The sequence below is a fragment of the Haliotis asinina genome, chromosome 8 (assembly GCF_037392515.1).
Source record: "Haliotis asinina isolate JCU_RB_2024 chromosome 8, JCU_Hal_asi_v2, whole genome shotgun sequence".
NCBI lineage: Eukaryota > Metazoa > Mollusca > Gastropoda > Lepetellida > Haliotidae > Haliotis > Haliotis asinina.
This window is the reverse complement of record NC_090287.1, coordinates 43,414,215-43,428,775: the sequence shown is the minus strand read 5'-3', so window position 1 is coordinate 43,428,775 and position 14,561 is coordinate 43,414,215. Positions and strand designations below refer to the sequence as shown.

Below are 14,561 nucleotides of genomic sequence, written 5' to 3'. Positions count from 1 at the left end.
CGGAACAAAATTGCCACATAAATATAAATAGTAGACATTTACCATTTACTAATACCCAACAGCTTTCTGATATTTGAACATTTTCCAGTCTCCTCCAAAAAAGTTGTTTAAGAAACTATATTCATTGAAAACGCAAAAGTTGTTATCTGTCGCGGCAGGGTGAAACTGCAGAAATGGAACAGCCAGTTTTGTTTCCCTGTTTTCAAATTTCCATGGTTTGGTTGAACTGGGAACATACTATCTATATTACTGATGGCAGCAGTCTTATTTTTCAAATAGTTTGTGACTGACGTTTTTCTCTACTTTAAAGTTTAACAAAGAGTTTGCAGGTAGCATTTTTTTTCTTCAATTTAAAAAAATTTAAAGATGTTTGCAAAGCAAAATTCTTGTTCTCAAGTCATGTATTCTTCACTGAAAAGCTTCAAATAAAGACATGTTTTGATGACAATTTATTTGTTCATTTAAAGAACGATTAAACGCAAATTTTTTGTACTCTTTTAACCATTACATATGAAAGACTAGTGGTTAGTCTTAAGCGGAAAACCAGACTCATTCTTAAAAAAACTTGTTAATTAATACCGAGGGATTAAAAGTTGCCAAAAAGCCGTCTGCTTCACTCTCGCCTGCGAACAAAACCACAGACAGGTTATGTAACTCTGTCGCCAGAGACCTGCAGTGACGCCATAGAAGGAACGACTTTCAGTTTGTTGTATCGAAAATGTGTAGGAAGCTCATCATTTTGCTGATTTCTTGACATCAACAAAGACATGCGGAATTGCTCCTAGTGGTCGGGTGATGGTGTCATTGTGCACAGATTTCCACTGGACCCCATGGTTTGCGCTAAATGAGTTGTTTGTGTGTGCGAAGCGAGCGTTGTCAAAGCCTATGGTATATATTAAATCGGATGGTTCACCCCCTTCCTTGCTTCCAGGATACAAAATGCTATTGAGATTTGTCTTCATCGAATTATAGAATCAAGACTACTTACTACACATTGCTGACCAAAAGGATTGTGCATGATCATAATGATTTTTTCCTTGGAAGTGAGGCTGTGGTGAAGTGACAATAATATTGTAATATTATGTGGACTCACACCTCGCTTCCAAGAGTGAAATTGTTATGTTATAATTAATGTAATGCAAAATCCTGTTGTCCATCAATGAAACACATATTTTACTACCAGTAGCAAGTAATGTTGATTTTGTAAGTTGGAGAAAACAAACTTAAATAGCATTTATCCTCAGACAGGGCACTGCCATTTTTGAAAATCATTAAGTCACAGGCTAAAATCCCTTACAATTATTGAGATTATGGTTTGTTTTCATCAAGTTAGAAAATCAAAACTATTTTCTAGTAGTAGTGAAATATGTATTTGAATCATGACGAAAAGGATTTTGCATGACTTGTAACATAACGACTTCTTCCACGGAAGAGAGGTGGGGGTTTAAGAGAAAATACTGCACGATAAATTTCTTCACTTGCTAAATTCACTCGGTTTGTAAACGTTCACTCGCCAGTATGTAGACACTTGTCAATGTACATATTTATATTTGGTCTTATATCCTAATTATTTTATAATAATACTTGTAAGCATTTTGAAACTTAATAAAAAAAAGCGATACGCTGACACTTAATGTGAATGTATAGCAGGAATGTAATATCTTGACATTTAATAGTTTGCCAATGTGAATCATAATTCGCACATACGCCCTAGTGTATGTTGTCTGTATCATTACACTTCACGACAAAAACAATTATTCTGTTGAATGCTACGACAACTTGATAAAATCAAAATGCAAATATTAAAATTAAAAACAAATTTAAGTTATAGGAGCAATGTATCCATCAATATCCACAAAAAAGAGTGATATACCATTCAGTGATGTGTCTTATAACAGTCTAATATAATTACTCATATAAGCAACTAGTACGTAGTAAAGATCATCAAACCATACTCAATGTAGCAAAATATGTTAAACATTGTTTGTCTCTCCGCAGTGCATAATCATTGTCACTAATGCTATATCACAATGTTAATGTTCACAGATGTACATGGGCCGATGGCCTAAAAACGAATAAAACAGTTATACTATAATATACGAAAAGTGATGCATCGTTTCAGGTTTTTCACACTGGTGTACAGTCTCAATGGTCACCCAAGATAGCACACCTGGCAACTAATTGCATAATGTCCGTCATTCTTTAAAAAAGTAATTTAGTTAGCCAATAATGAGCAATCAATCAATAAACTGGTGGTTAACTCATTAAGGCCAAGAGACATGTATGTGCAGCAAATTAATTCGCTTCTCACATCGAGAGCCGTGTATGGGCGGTAATAAAAAGCACCTCTTATTCATTTATTTATTTTTAAATTCGTACTGTACCTATTATTTCAATCAATTTAGCAGTACTGATCAAAGAGAAGCTTTCCTTATGACAGAGGTTACCTTCTGTGTTCATCAGAAGAAGTATTAGCATTTTGATAACAATTGCTAGCTATGTCATCTGCGTATACAGGTAAATGAAAACTGATGATGATGATGTCTGCGAGAAAGGGGATTATGAGATGTTGTTACAGGAGGTAAGTGTTTGTACCTCGTCATTGGGAGTGAATGCTAAAATACTATTTTTGCACACTGTCTGAATTAAAGGTGATAACGTTACAAAACCTTCCTCTTCATTAAACCATTCATTCATTCGTTGTAATAGTTTATATATTGAAGAGAAGACATAAATAGTAATACTGTATTACACCCATGTTCGTATAAATTTGAAAAAAAAAATTTTCTAATTAAGACCTAACTCAATTGCAACTATTGATTTTTCATAATTCTAAAGTTAATAATGTTACATAATCAAATATGAAGCGATAACTCTTGCAGCAACTCATAATATAAATATTACACATAAACCATACAAAGGTAACTTAAGCATTTTGTTCAAGCTGTTGAAAGTTTCATGTTGATTTGAAATGTGATTTTTGATGCAATTTACATAAGCTTTGTGTAACATACATTTGTATTTGATCTCTGTAATTATCTGATCACGAGTAATTATCATGTGTATCAATGAACTAAGTCTCTATTGATTCATCGTCAATAAATGCAGGATAATATACCAGTTACAGAATTGATAGACATAATCATTCAATCAGACAACAGTAATGAGACATCTGAAAACCTCTTTCAACCTCGAAATAACAGCCTCTGGAAGAATGCATGTTCAGTTAAGCCTTTGATGAAAGTTATGTCCAGTGACTAGTGTAAAACAACCTAATGTACTGTTATATCATTGGACAACCTGTTTTATGCAGTCACGTCCATTATCAATCTTCTGAACCTCGTTTACAATCAATATAAATATAGGCATGCCGTTCTTCATAAATATTTGGGGGGATTCACCTGCAAGTGTATACATCATAACAAATTAGTATGGTGTCACTTTTTGAATTCTATAATACTTGTACCTGAATTAGGATATTTATTCGTAACAATGTGCAGGTTGTATTTAAATGTTCAGCAAGCCATTATCTTTGATGTACTAGCAGTGTACATAAAACAAATAAATACTAGTATATCTCTATTCAATCGTTGGACTGGGTTATCTGGGATAATAATAAACGGACTGCAGCACTTTAAGCGCTTTAAGGAAAGTAAACTTGCTAGAGTGCTTTTTAGTCCTGTGTGTGTACATTTTGAGTGCATCCTTATGATTATGTATCGCCATGATACACAAACTTTTTCATGATAACCAGAGTTGATAAAGCCAGCATATCGATTGGTCAACAATCTAGTGAATAATCAATCTGTATCCACAGCTGTCTAGTGACCAAACTTGCTCTACAGATATATAGCCCATGTCCCATCACCTGTCATTTCCTCTGTGACAGGTATCTCATGATACGATTGGTCAAAGATAAGAAATCAGCCACTGTGTTGAACAGTTCAGATACAAAACGTTCTATTTGGGAACTTCAATGACGCCCCATCCCATGATCCTTTGTTTTATATATGTGCAAGGAATAGTATTGCACAATATGTATATACAGTCGTACACCGTTTACTTGGACCCCACATATCCGGAAACCACGTCTTCCGGATGATTTTTATGTGAAACAAAACTTAATTTCATTAATTGTACTCGCTTAACCGGACCCGGCCGCGTTTCCGGACAGAGAGATCTGTGCATCATGCATGTGTATGTGTCAATACCATTTACGCATGACTACATGATTTCATTGTTATCCATCGGATGGCATCTGGTGTGAATTGAATAATTAGCCATCAAAACACTACAGACGCGTGTCACTTGGGTTGTTCATTTGGATTTGATGCGTGTGAGAACATCACATCAGTAGATGAAAACACATGTTAAGTAGGATTAAGGTAAACTACACTGTAATTGTACTTTATATGACACTTACAAATCGACCCCTGCTATCTGTTGCGATGCAAGTTAAAAATAGCCTCCCACATGATCTAAGTCATGTGATCCCGCCCAGAGGTTTACTTTCTGCAGACAGCATAACTTTCACATGTTTTTAGGGCATTTAAAATTAAAAAAAAAAAGAATATGCAAATGGCAAGATAGAAACTTTTTGTCGATTTACGCTTTTCATCTAACTTAACATCCGAAGCTCCACACAATACATGATTACGTCCGAGACAACCTGAGAAATGGTAACCTGCTTTCCGCCTTCCATGTATTATCAGTAAACTTATATGTTATGATGATTCACTGTTATTACTATTGACTGTTGATTTGTTGATGTACGTACATGAAAATTGCTTTTACTTAATTTTTGCGTTTTGCTTATTTGATCAATTGACATAGATGTTTTGTACAATTTAACTTCACACAATGATATGCTTAAGTATATGTCTCATGTCTTACAAAGAATACACACATATGTTCAGAAAATATAATGTGAACACCATCAAAGGTCTAAAAGGGAAAATTGTGTAAAGTGTTACATATGTGATATGTAGATGTGAAAATTTCATTTAGAATATTTTCTCGTTGCTTCAAGTTTCTTTAAAAAAATTGCAATTTCCAATAATTTCTCGTTACTTCAAGTTTCTTTCAAAAAAATTGAAATTTCGAACATTTTCTCGTTGCTTCAAGTTTCAGTCAAAAACTTGAAATTTCGAATATTTTCTCGTCGCTTCAAGTTTCAGTCAAAAACTTGAAATTTCGAATATTTTCTTGTGCTTCAAGTTTCTTTCAAAAACTTGAAATTTCAAATAATTTCTCGTTGCTTCAAGTTTCAGTCAAAAACTTGAAATTTCGAGTATTTTCTCGTTGCTTCAAGTTTCAGTCAAAAACTTGAAATTTCGAGTATTTTCTCGTTGCTTCAAGTTTCAGTCAAAAACTTGAAATTTCGAGTATTTTCTCGTTGCTTCAAGTTTCAGTCAAAAACTTGAATATTTCGAGTATTTTCTGGTTGCTTCAAGTTTCTTTCTAAAACTTGAAATTTCGAATATTTTCTCGTTGCTTCAAGTTTCTTTCAAAAACTTGAAATTTCAAATATTTTATCGTTGCTTCAAGTTTCAGTCAAAAACTTGAACTTTCAAATATTTTCTCGTTGCTTCAAGTTTCTTTAAAAAACTTGAAATTTCGAATATTTTCTCGTTGCATCATGTTTCTTTCAAAAAGAAATATTCGAAATATCAAGTTTTTGACTGAAAATTCTCGAAGTAACGAAAAATTAATCGAAGCAATGAAAAAAATTTTGAAATAACGAGAAAATACTCGAAGTTACGAGAAAATTATTGAAATAACGAAAAAATACTCGAAGCAACAAGTAAATAACTGAAGTAACGAGAACTGTCTTTGAAAAAAATATTTTGTGCTACAAAAGTGGCAGCATTAGGCTTTCGTAACAATCAAGAAAGAATGACATGGGAAAGACCCACGTCAAAAGAACAACACGAGGTAGCCAGGTAAATGAATGAACTTCATCTTTACACTTGAAAATAGGAAATAGGAACTTTAATTCACCAAAGAAAGGTGGTCTGAAAACAAACCGACGACACGTCCTCACTTGAGGACACTTGAAGTAAAAGTGAATTTTGGATGGCCCGTGCTTGCGCTGGTACGGAAATCACGTCACTTCCGTACCTATACATTCGTCTATCCATGAGGTAGCCATTCATGGGAATGGCGAATCAATGACTGTCTGATCTTGTTTAGCGAAGTATGAGGTAATATGCATAAGACCTATGGTAAGGTAAGTTTAAAATTCATCAGACATGTTCTTACTTTTCTGGCAGAGACCTACAACCAAAAACCAATGTTTACCTCTCATAAATCAGCCTTGTGAGTGCCTTATGATATTGAAAATTTTAATAAAGATGTTTGATATGTGTATTTTAGAGCACAAAACCATTCAAAATATAATGTATCACAGCACAGATGTGTAAATGTCATGGACTGTTTTTAAAGATGTTATTTTATGTCAATGTTTATTTTTTGAGATGTTGTATGGGGCAATTTCATTAACCGAAACAATGTACTTTTTTAAAGATTTTGATGTGAGCAAAAGCGGGACCAACCATAATTTTTGGGGTGTGCATTCTAATTTACTCTCTTCATATGTGGTGAAAAAATTGGAATGGGTCATGAAAATTTGAAAATGTAGGTTTCTAGCAGATATTGTAAAATATCTTAGCTTTGAGGTCTTCAAAGAGGAAAACTAACAACACTAAAAACATAAAAGTGCAATTGGAGGTAACTTCAACAATTAATTTAGCACTTTTTATGCTAAAATTATCATGTAAAATTTTGATAATCATGACATGTTGTGGGCCAGTAAGGGCCTCTATCATACCTTGTTCTTTGACAGAACAAATCATCTGACAGCTACTTTATGCAATTTATTTTTCTTTGGGATTAAGTCCAAATCATTTCAGTGGCAATCACAAAAAATATAAATGCCATATATCTGCAAATAGCAAAAACCACTACTTAACCTTTAGCCTGCTGAATTAATTTCAGCATAAGGCACTGATAAGAAGGTGGGTGATTTCAAACAGTCGGTGTGTCACTAAATAACGAACAACTGAAAAAATATTCAGCTCATTAATACTAGATAGAAATAAAGTAAATTTTCCTGAATATACCTGAATTACTCGAATTACAGCCGGAAGCATTTTATGTCAGGAACTGTATAAATTGTCCATTTATCGCAAACCAATTTCAATATTCTTACTACTGATATTTCATAAGAATGTGACTTTAATTTCGTAAATCTGTATCAGCAAATATCCGAGCGACGATAAATTAAGAATTAATTCTAAAAAAAAATAATCGAAAACGTTCGTCGTAAACAAATGATGGTCACCTACGGCTGTCAACATTGTGAATGTTGGAAGATTTATCAAACAAAATCAAAATAAACTCGCTAAATATGGTAATTTCTGTGCAGAGACAATAACATTTACCTATTCACACCATGTAATTAATTCTAGATAAAATAGTTGGATATATCAAAAGGATGGCACATTTTCTTCGGCATCACGATGCATGTGGACTTGTTTGTTTACCCCCGTTGCCATGATCGTTCCTTTTCGTCCAATCGATGATGTAACATTGAGATTGGGTTTGTTTGTAATTATTTCAGCCGAAAGTTACCAATTTTCAGAAAATGGGAAACTTGTGAGCTTTCTCTTCGTCAAAGAACAAAAATATTGATTAAACTATCAAAAAATATTTCATTATGAAGAAAATATTAGACTGGGTACCACTCAACGTGGTGTGCTTGAAAGTCAACAATGGCCGTTATTTTCGACTGCGTGCCGAGAAATTTGGCGATCACATTTTTAATTCACAGGCATTTCGTTTTAAGGTACATATACATATTGAAGATTATATATTTATAATGCTGAGAATTAGTGCATTCTACACATAATTCATATGACACGTAAATCCGACTCGTTGAATAATAAGTTTTATTTGGAGATGTCATTATCCTGCACTCCTGTCGAATGAGTTCGATGGCAGCATTGAGAGGATTAAAGATCTGTTTGATATATACACATAAGCATTAATTAAGCACCACCCATTTTCATGCCATAAGATCGTGTTTAACACAACACACTGGTCATTTATGATATGGAAACCAAACACATGGTTATAATTTCATTAACTGAACCAACTAAAGTGTCCATCTATCAACTACCAACACTGCTGCTACTTTCAGCTGTAATATTATTTATTCACGGTCATATGGGGGCACTAAAAACGTTATCAATAATCATGTCCAAAACTATGGTCACACAATGTTTGTGGTCCAACGCACACAAAGTTCTCATGAAACATTCATTGTTAAATCCCAAGCCAACAGTAATGATGACATAAGAAATTGGCGTATTTTCCCCTGGCACAGAAAACTGCTGCAACCCTCCTCCTCATGCTGGAAATCAAACGCAGAATGCGCATCATTGGAATCCTCTGCCATCCCTTACTTGGAATTGACGCCCCAGATGGTCCCATAAATGCTCAATTGGGATGAGATCAGGGCTCCTCGCCAACTCTCCATTGTTCTCTGAGATCTTTGGCAATTTTCATGTACCTGCATCTCACTAGGCGAACTTGGGCATGGTCATCACAGTGAGTTGTCTTTCTTGGCCTTCCTGATCGTGGACGATCCTTTATGTAACCAGCGGCCGCATGTTTCCTTACAAGGCGACTAATAACAGTGTGATTGATATTCAATCTAGACCCAATCCTGTGACAGGACGACCCAGCTTCATGCATACCAATAATCTCTCATGTCATATTTTCAGAAAGCCTATACCTACGCCTGTCCAAAAAAGTTCAATTTCAGCACTGTTCACTTATTGACGCGTCGATAAGAAAGCAATGAGAATACTTCATTTCACCTTTTTATTCCCCTCAGTCGCTTGTACCAGGACAGAACTTCAGCATGAAAAGCATGCATTTGAGTCAGCACATGAATTTCATGCTAAATGCACGTGTATTTAGATACAACCGGTTGACTTCTCTGTTTTTTATCCCTTTTTGTTACAATCGATAATTATTTTTGGTGATGCTTAATTAATGCTCATGTTCTTGTAGAAAGATACTGAACATTTCTGGGCTGTAATCCACAAACGATGCCCTTTCTTCCCTTTTGAGACTTAGTCCAAAACATTTCCATGAAAACCAAGAAAAACAACAAAAATCTGCAAATAGCAAAAGGCACCACTTTAGGTTATGTTTCACGTATCCACCAAGTCTTGATGAAAGGTTTCAAATGGTTTTTGAGTTGTGTTCCAGAAACAAAACAATCACAGACAGATAAGGCATCAACTAAATGAAATATATCCCCACATAACTGGCCACAGGGGTAAAAAAGGTTTGATGACAGTGTAACCTGTAGTCAATCCAAACTTATGCTACAGACTGCCTTTTTGGTTCCTCAAAACTTTTGGTTATCTAAGGTCATCAAGCATTCCACCTATGTGTTGTGGACAGGCATGATTGGGGGGAGGAAGTTCTGTGACAATGTCAGATTGTTACTGTTTCGGGAAATTTGCACTCTTTGCAGGGTTTCCCTCGCATTGCTTGTTGAAGGTGAAAGTCTGAGTGATGAACAAAGATGGAGGTGCTTAGGTTTCATGTTTACCGTGTCCCTGTAGCCACCTATGCCATGAAGCTCATTTAAGGTCCAGGTTTGATGGAGTGTACAGAGTAGATTGTCTACACCTACAGGGACTTGACTGACCAGGTTTGACAAAATATATCAAGCTTTAAGCAATCAACCCAATTACTATGATGAACAGTCCAGAGGAAGAGGTATGTATGACAAAGGAATGTGTAATCTTTGATGAATAGTCTTAGGATTGGGCTGTTGAGCATTCTTTAATGTGTACAGAGGCCTGAATGCCCAAGGGCCTAACAACTTCCAGATCATGGGATTGACGATCCCTAGAGACTGGTAGGGTTGGTCGAGGAGTGGACAAAGAGTAGTGTAGATTGAAAATCTGTGGCACCAGCGTGATGCCTAGGGATCATGAAAGGCAGGGCTGAACCATGCGAAGGCTGGTAAGCAGAGGGGAATTTCAAGTGAAGGAGGTTAAAAAATCCCTCCTGGAGCGTGAAAGCTAATGAGAGGAGGAAAGGATCCAATTGTAGACAATAGAGAAATCAACAAAGCAGGGATTACTGAGGTGAAGAGAGGAATAATTAGAGGAACGTATGGAGACATAATCATCGGAGGGGGATAGGCATTTTTATTGTAAGTAAAAGGGTAGATACATTTGGATCAGTGTTGGTTGCAGAACCCATGACAGTACTGCCAAGGAAAAAGGGATAGAAAACCTTGCCCTAGGCAACTACAGATCAACTTGATTGGAGGGATCTATGAATCGTGAGGAAAAACCAATGAAACTGGTGGTGGGATTAACAATCCCTGAGAGTCAAATGGTGGAGAACCGACAAAACATCAACTCTAAATGGAAGTGATGTCTGACGACTGGATGATGTGTTGGTGTCATGCTTTCTTCATGGTGCTCATGGATTTCTTGCCAGAAGAGGGGCCAAATTAGTCCAGTTGTGCCCTGTAATCTCTGTCTTTGAGAGAAGCCTTCATAAACCACATGATCCAGTAGACAACAGGAGCATCAGCAAGTACATATTGCAAGATCAGAGAGAATCATGGACAAAGACTTTTAACAGGCACCCAAAGGTGACAAGAAAGAGAACGACTTCAGTTGGGGTCACATAGGTAATCAAAGTAAGAAGCACACTTTGTATCAGGTTTTTCAAGACCTAAGAAAGTCTGCTTTGGTTGTTTCCACTCTACAGTTGAAATAAACAAGATAAAGCTCATAATGGTGCAGATGGGGCAAGCCTAAAACTAGATGTTTTTCAAATGCATGACTTAGTGAGATATTTACTTATCTCTAAGTAAGTGAGTGAGTGAGCTTAGTTTTATGCCAGCTATATGGCAGTAGTCTGTAAACAGTCAATTCTGGACAGACAATCCAGTGATCAACAGAATGAGCATCGATCTGCACAAATGGGAAGATGACATGTGTCAACCGAGTCAGCGAGCCTGATCACCTGTTCTCCTCAGCTGCCCCTTGTGACAAGGATAGAAACCTTTAGTGGCAAGAATGGGTTGCTGAAGACCTTTTCAATGACCAATCTTCACGAGTCAGCTTATCTCTGAGCTAAACTTTTGTAAAGTCAAGGAATAACATGGTTTACATACCCCAATGGCAGAAATCAGATGATATGATGAAGAGATTGTCTGGATCTGTAAGGTATCGGCTAAATACATTTCCGTAATATTGCTCTTTTTCTGGACTGAGGGAACCAACAAGGACAGGAACAACACTAAAATCTCCACGGCGACTGAAAAGTAAAACAAATTAGCTATGCAGTAGCTGGCAATAAGTGAGTCATCATTCATGAAATTACCATAGACTTACATGTTAACTGCAAGAATAATTTTCATACATTGTACAGAAGACATTTTATTTTCATATTTTGCAAACATCAAGGAAATCATCCTCAGCTGTATGTACATAATTTTCCGATGATTAGTTATCTTTTAAATGACACCTGGTGAAGCACCATATATAAGTACATATTTTAATCTATCAATCAATGAGTCAATGCTTTATTGCACAAGTACGGCAGTATAGAGATATGCATGGCTGAACAGAAACATAATTCAATTAACAAAACAAAGTTTGGCGTAATATCAAAGCATAATCTATATACAAGGCAATGTGAAATTGAGTAGTAGGATTTCTGAAAGATAAAAGCTTCTTAAAGTCATGTGTGGATATAGAATTAGATGTAGGCAAACATTTAATTCTGAGTTGACCATAGACTGGGAAAAGATACATAAAATGATTTTCGTCTTCAATTCTGTTATTACATATTTTACAGCGCATGTTTATTTTATCGATGCTGAAGTGCCTTTCTTTGTTGACCTCAAGATCGTTGAGACCTAGTCGGAATCAAATGAGACAGTTTCTAAGGAGTTTAGATTTAAGGTTGTGAAGGTACGTCTCTGTTTTAAAGTCAGATTTAATGGTGCCATATGTGCCATATGTGTCTCCAGACCTGAATGCCAATCCTGTTTAAACATGTCTATAGCATGAGTTCGAAATATCTTGAGAAATGAGTTTGTGAAGTCCACACAAAGCCGAATCCATAGGTGAATAATAAAATTTTTTATTGAAGAAGTCCAAGTGTATTTTCCCATTTCGTTTAAGTGATAACTCATGTTATACGCTTTCTTTGGTAAGCGGTGAGCAGGCACGTGAATCAGTCGAAGCCAGTAGCATAAGCATCGAGTGAAACAATAGATGTACAGTGGATAGCGCGTACACTCTCCGTACACCATGCTGTTAGGAGTTGAAAGTCCAGCATTTAAGAATTTCTTACATGCAAACAGGTGTACCTTTTCTATAGAATGAAATCTGACATCCCCTAATTTCGTAAAGTAAAATAGGTAGTATTCGAGTGTCAGACAGTTTAAAGAATATCTGGGATGTTATAAAATCAACTTTATTTAGGACTGATTGTGGCTGGCAAAATACATTCTGCGCCCTGGTTGCTTGTTGTTGTAAAGAGTTTGAGTAAACAAGACACCTAGATACTTGTACTGTTGACTTTGACTATGTCACTTTTGTATGTCCATCTCTCTTTAGCTGCAACTCGATCACCTTTCCTGTATATGACATTGTTTGTCTTCTCCAGATTAACATTAAGTTTCCATTCATCTGAATATTTAGCTAAGATGTTCAGCTGATTCTGTACATGTAGACCTATTACAGAACTTGATATAAGGATTACTTCATCTGCAGAATGAAGTGACACAAACTCAAAATACCTGGAAATACTTGAACTCTGTGTTTTCCAGAAAGCGTTATTTCATTGAACAATTCGTTGATGAAGAGAGAGAACAGTAGGTGGCTCAATACACATCCTTGGCATAACCCAAACGGACAGTTGAAGAAGTCAGTTATGCCTTTGTCGCCATGAACACACAATTTACGTTCTGGTACACAGATCTGAGGATTGCATACATCTTCCTGTGTAGATAATTCTTCTGTAAGCAGGCCCAGAGGTAATGCCTATTTATGGTCAAACGCTTTCCAGAAGTCCATAAAAGCAATATATAGCTTACATTTGTTACATGAAAGATACTTCTCAACAACTGCAAACAACATAAAGATATGGTCTGACGTCGAGTATCCTTTCCGGAACCCAGCTTAAGCTTCTGGTAATAAATCACATATATTTGCCCACTGTGTAAGTCTGTTATTAACAATACTGGTAGACAGTTTCCCCAGTATACTGATTAGTGAGATCCCTCTGTAATTATCCGGGTTGTCTACGCTTCCGTTCTTGAAAATAGGAACAATGATAGACTTCGACCAAACTTCTGGAAACACACCTGTTTGGAGTATTATATTAAAACCTTTGGTAGGAAAGGCAGTGATTCTGGTATCGAACATTTAATCGTCTCAGAGAGAATTCTATTCATGCCTGCCGATTTTCCTCTTTTCAAATGTTCAATTGTGTCATGAATTTTGTTCTCTGTTATAGGGGATTCCAATACCATGTCGTCCACATCCTCTAAGTTATCACCTGCTTTGTCATACTCATCGGTACTGCGTTGTCTGAAGAGAATAGTACATTGACGTCTGAAATTACATAATGCTTTCCAGGCCTCTCTACTCGCCAATCTACACTCGTGACTGAAAGTGGTTTGTCATTACTGACTCTACTACTGTGTTGTCTTTTCATACAAACTGACGCTTCTATCATTATTTCCACAAAAGAGTCAATACCTTCATTAATATTCAACTCAATGGTATTGTATAGGCTATCCTTGTACATGCTGAATGCTTGTTTGAAGTAGGCTATATACGTGGTTTCTTTCGAGCTGTCCCAGACTATTACGTCAGAACAAGTAGCATTATCAAGTGTGACCACATCAGTGGACACCTGTTGCCTCTGTTGGGAAGGTACACATCAGTTCTAGAGGAGAGTGATCCGAGTCTGTGAGATCTCCAACAGCCAAAGAGCACCATATATAAGTACATCGTTTCATCTATCCCACAGGCACTCCAGTAAAATGTATGGTATGTCTAATACATGTTTTTCAAATATTAGTATTGGGAAAATTATGTTTATATAGCTGAGATGATTTCCCAGCAGGTAGGCAGGTACTGAAAGCAATATGACAGAAATTAAATTCTGGAAAATTAGTCTTGCAATGGTCAATTACTCTGCAAGTCTTTAACTAACGATGACTCACTTATGGCCAAATACCATATCAATGAACCTACTAAATTGGGGCAGTTTCTACATGTAATACTGGACTGAATTCGCGAGTCAGGTTTACTAAGTTCTAAAACTAGCAGCAGACCTTTTATTGGTAATTATTGTCCCATTGTCATGCTTAACAGCAATACATCTCAGAAGGCTCATTTTAGTTATTGCTGGACACATACCAACTTTGAAATTTGTGTCAAGAAAACGAAGCTGATTACAATTGGTTTCAGTTCTTGCATCTCCCAAAACCTCTATGT

The 14,561-nt window shown here is 36.1% G+C and overlaps 1 protein-coding gene across 1 annotated transcript in view; it reads right to left on the bottom strand.

Moving 5' to 3' along the window:
- Window positions 1–14,561, bottom strand: part of LOC137294597 (protein MEMO1-like) — a 53,905-nt gene that overhangs the window by 7,339 nt on the left and 32,005 nt on the right. Inside the window, exon 6 of the mRNA XM_067825648.1 lies at window positions 11,219–11,361. Within this exon, the coding sequence (XP_067681749.1) occupies window positions 11,219–11,361 (143 nt within the window). The remainder of the gene's footprint in view (window positions 1–11,218; window positions 11,362–14,561) is intronic.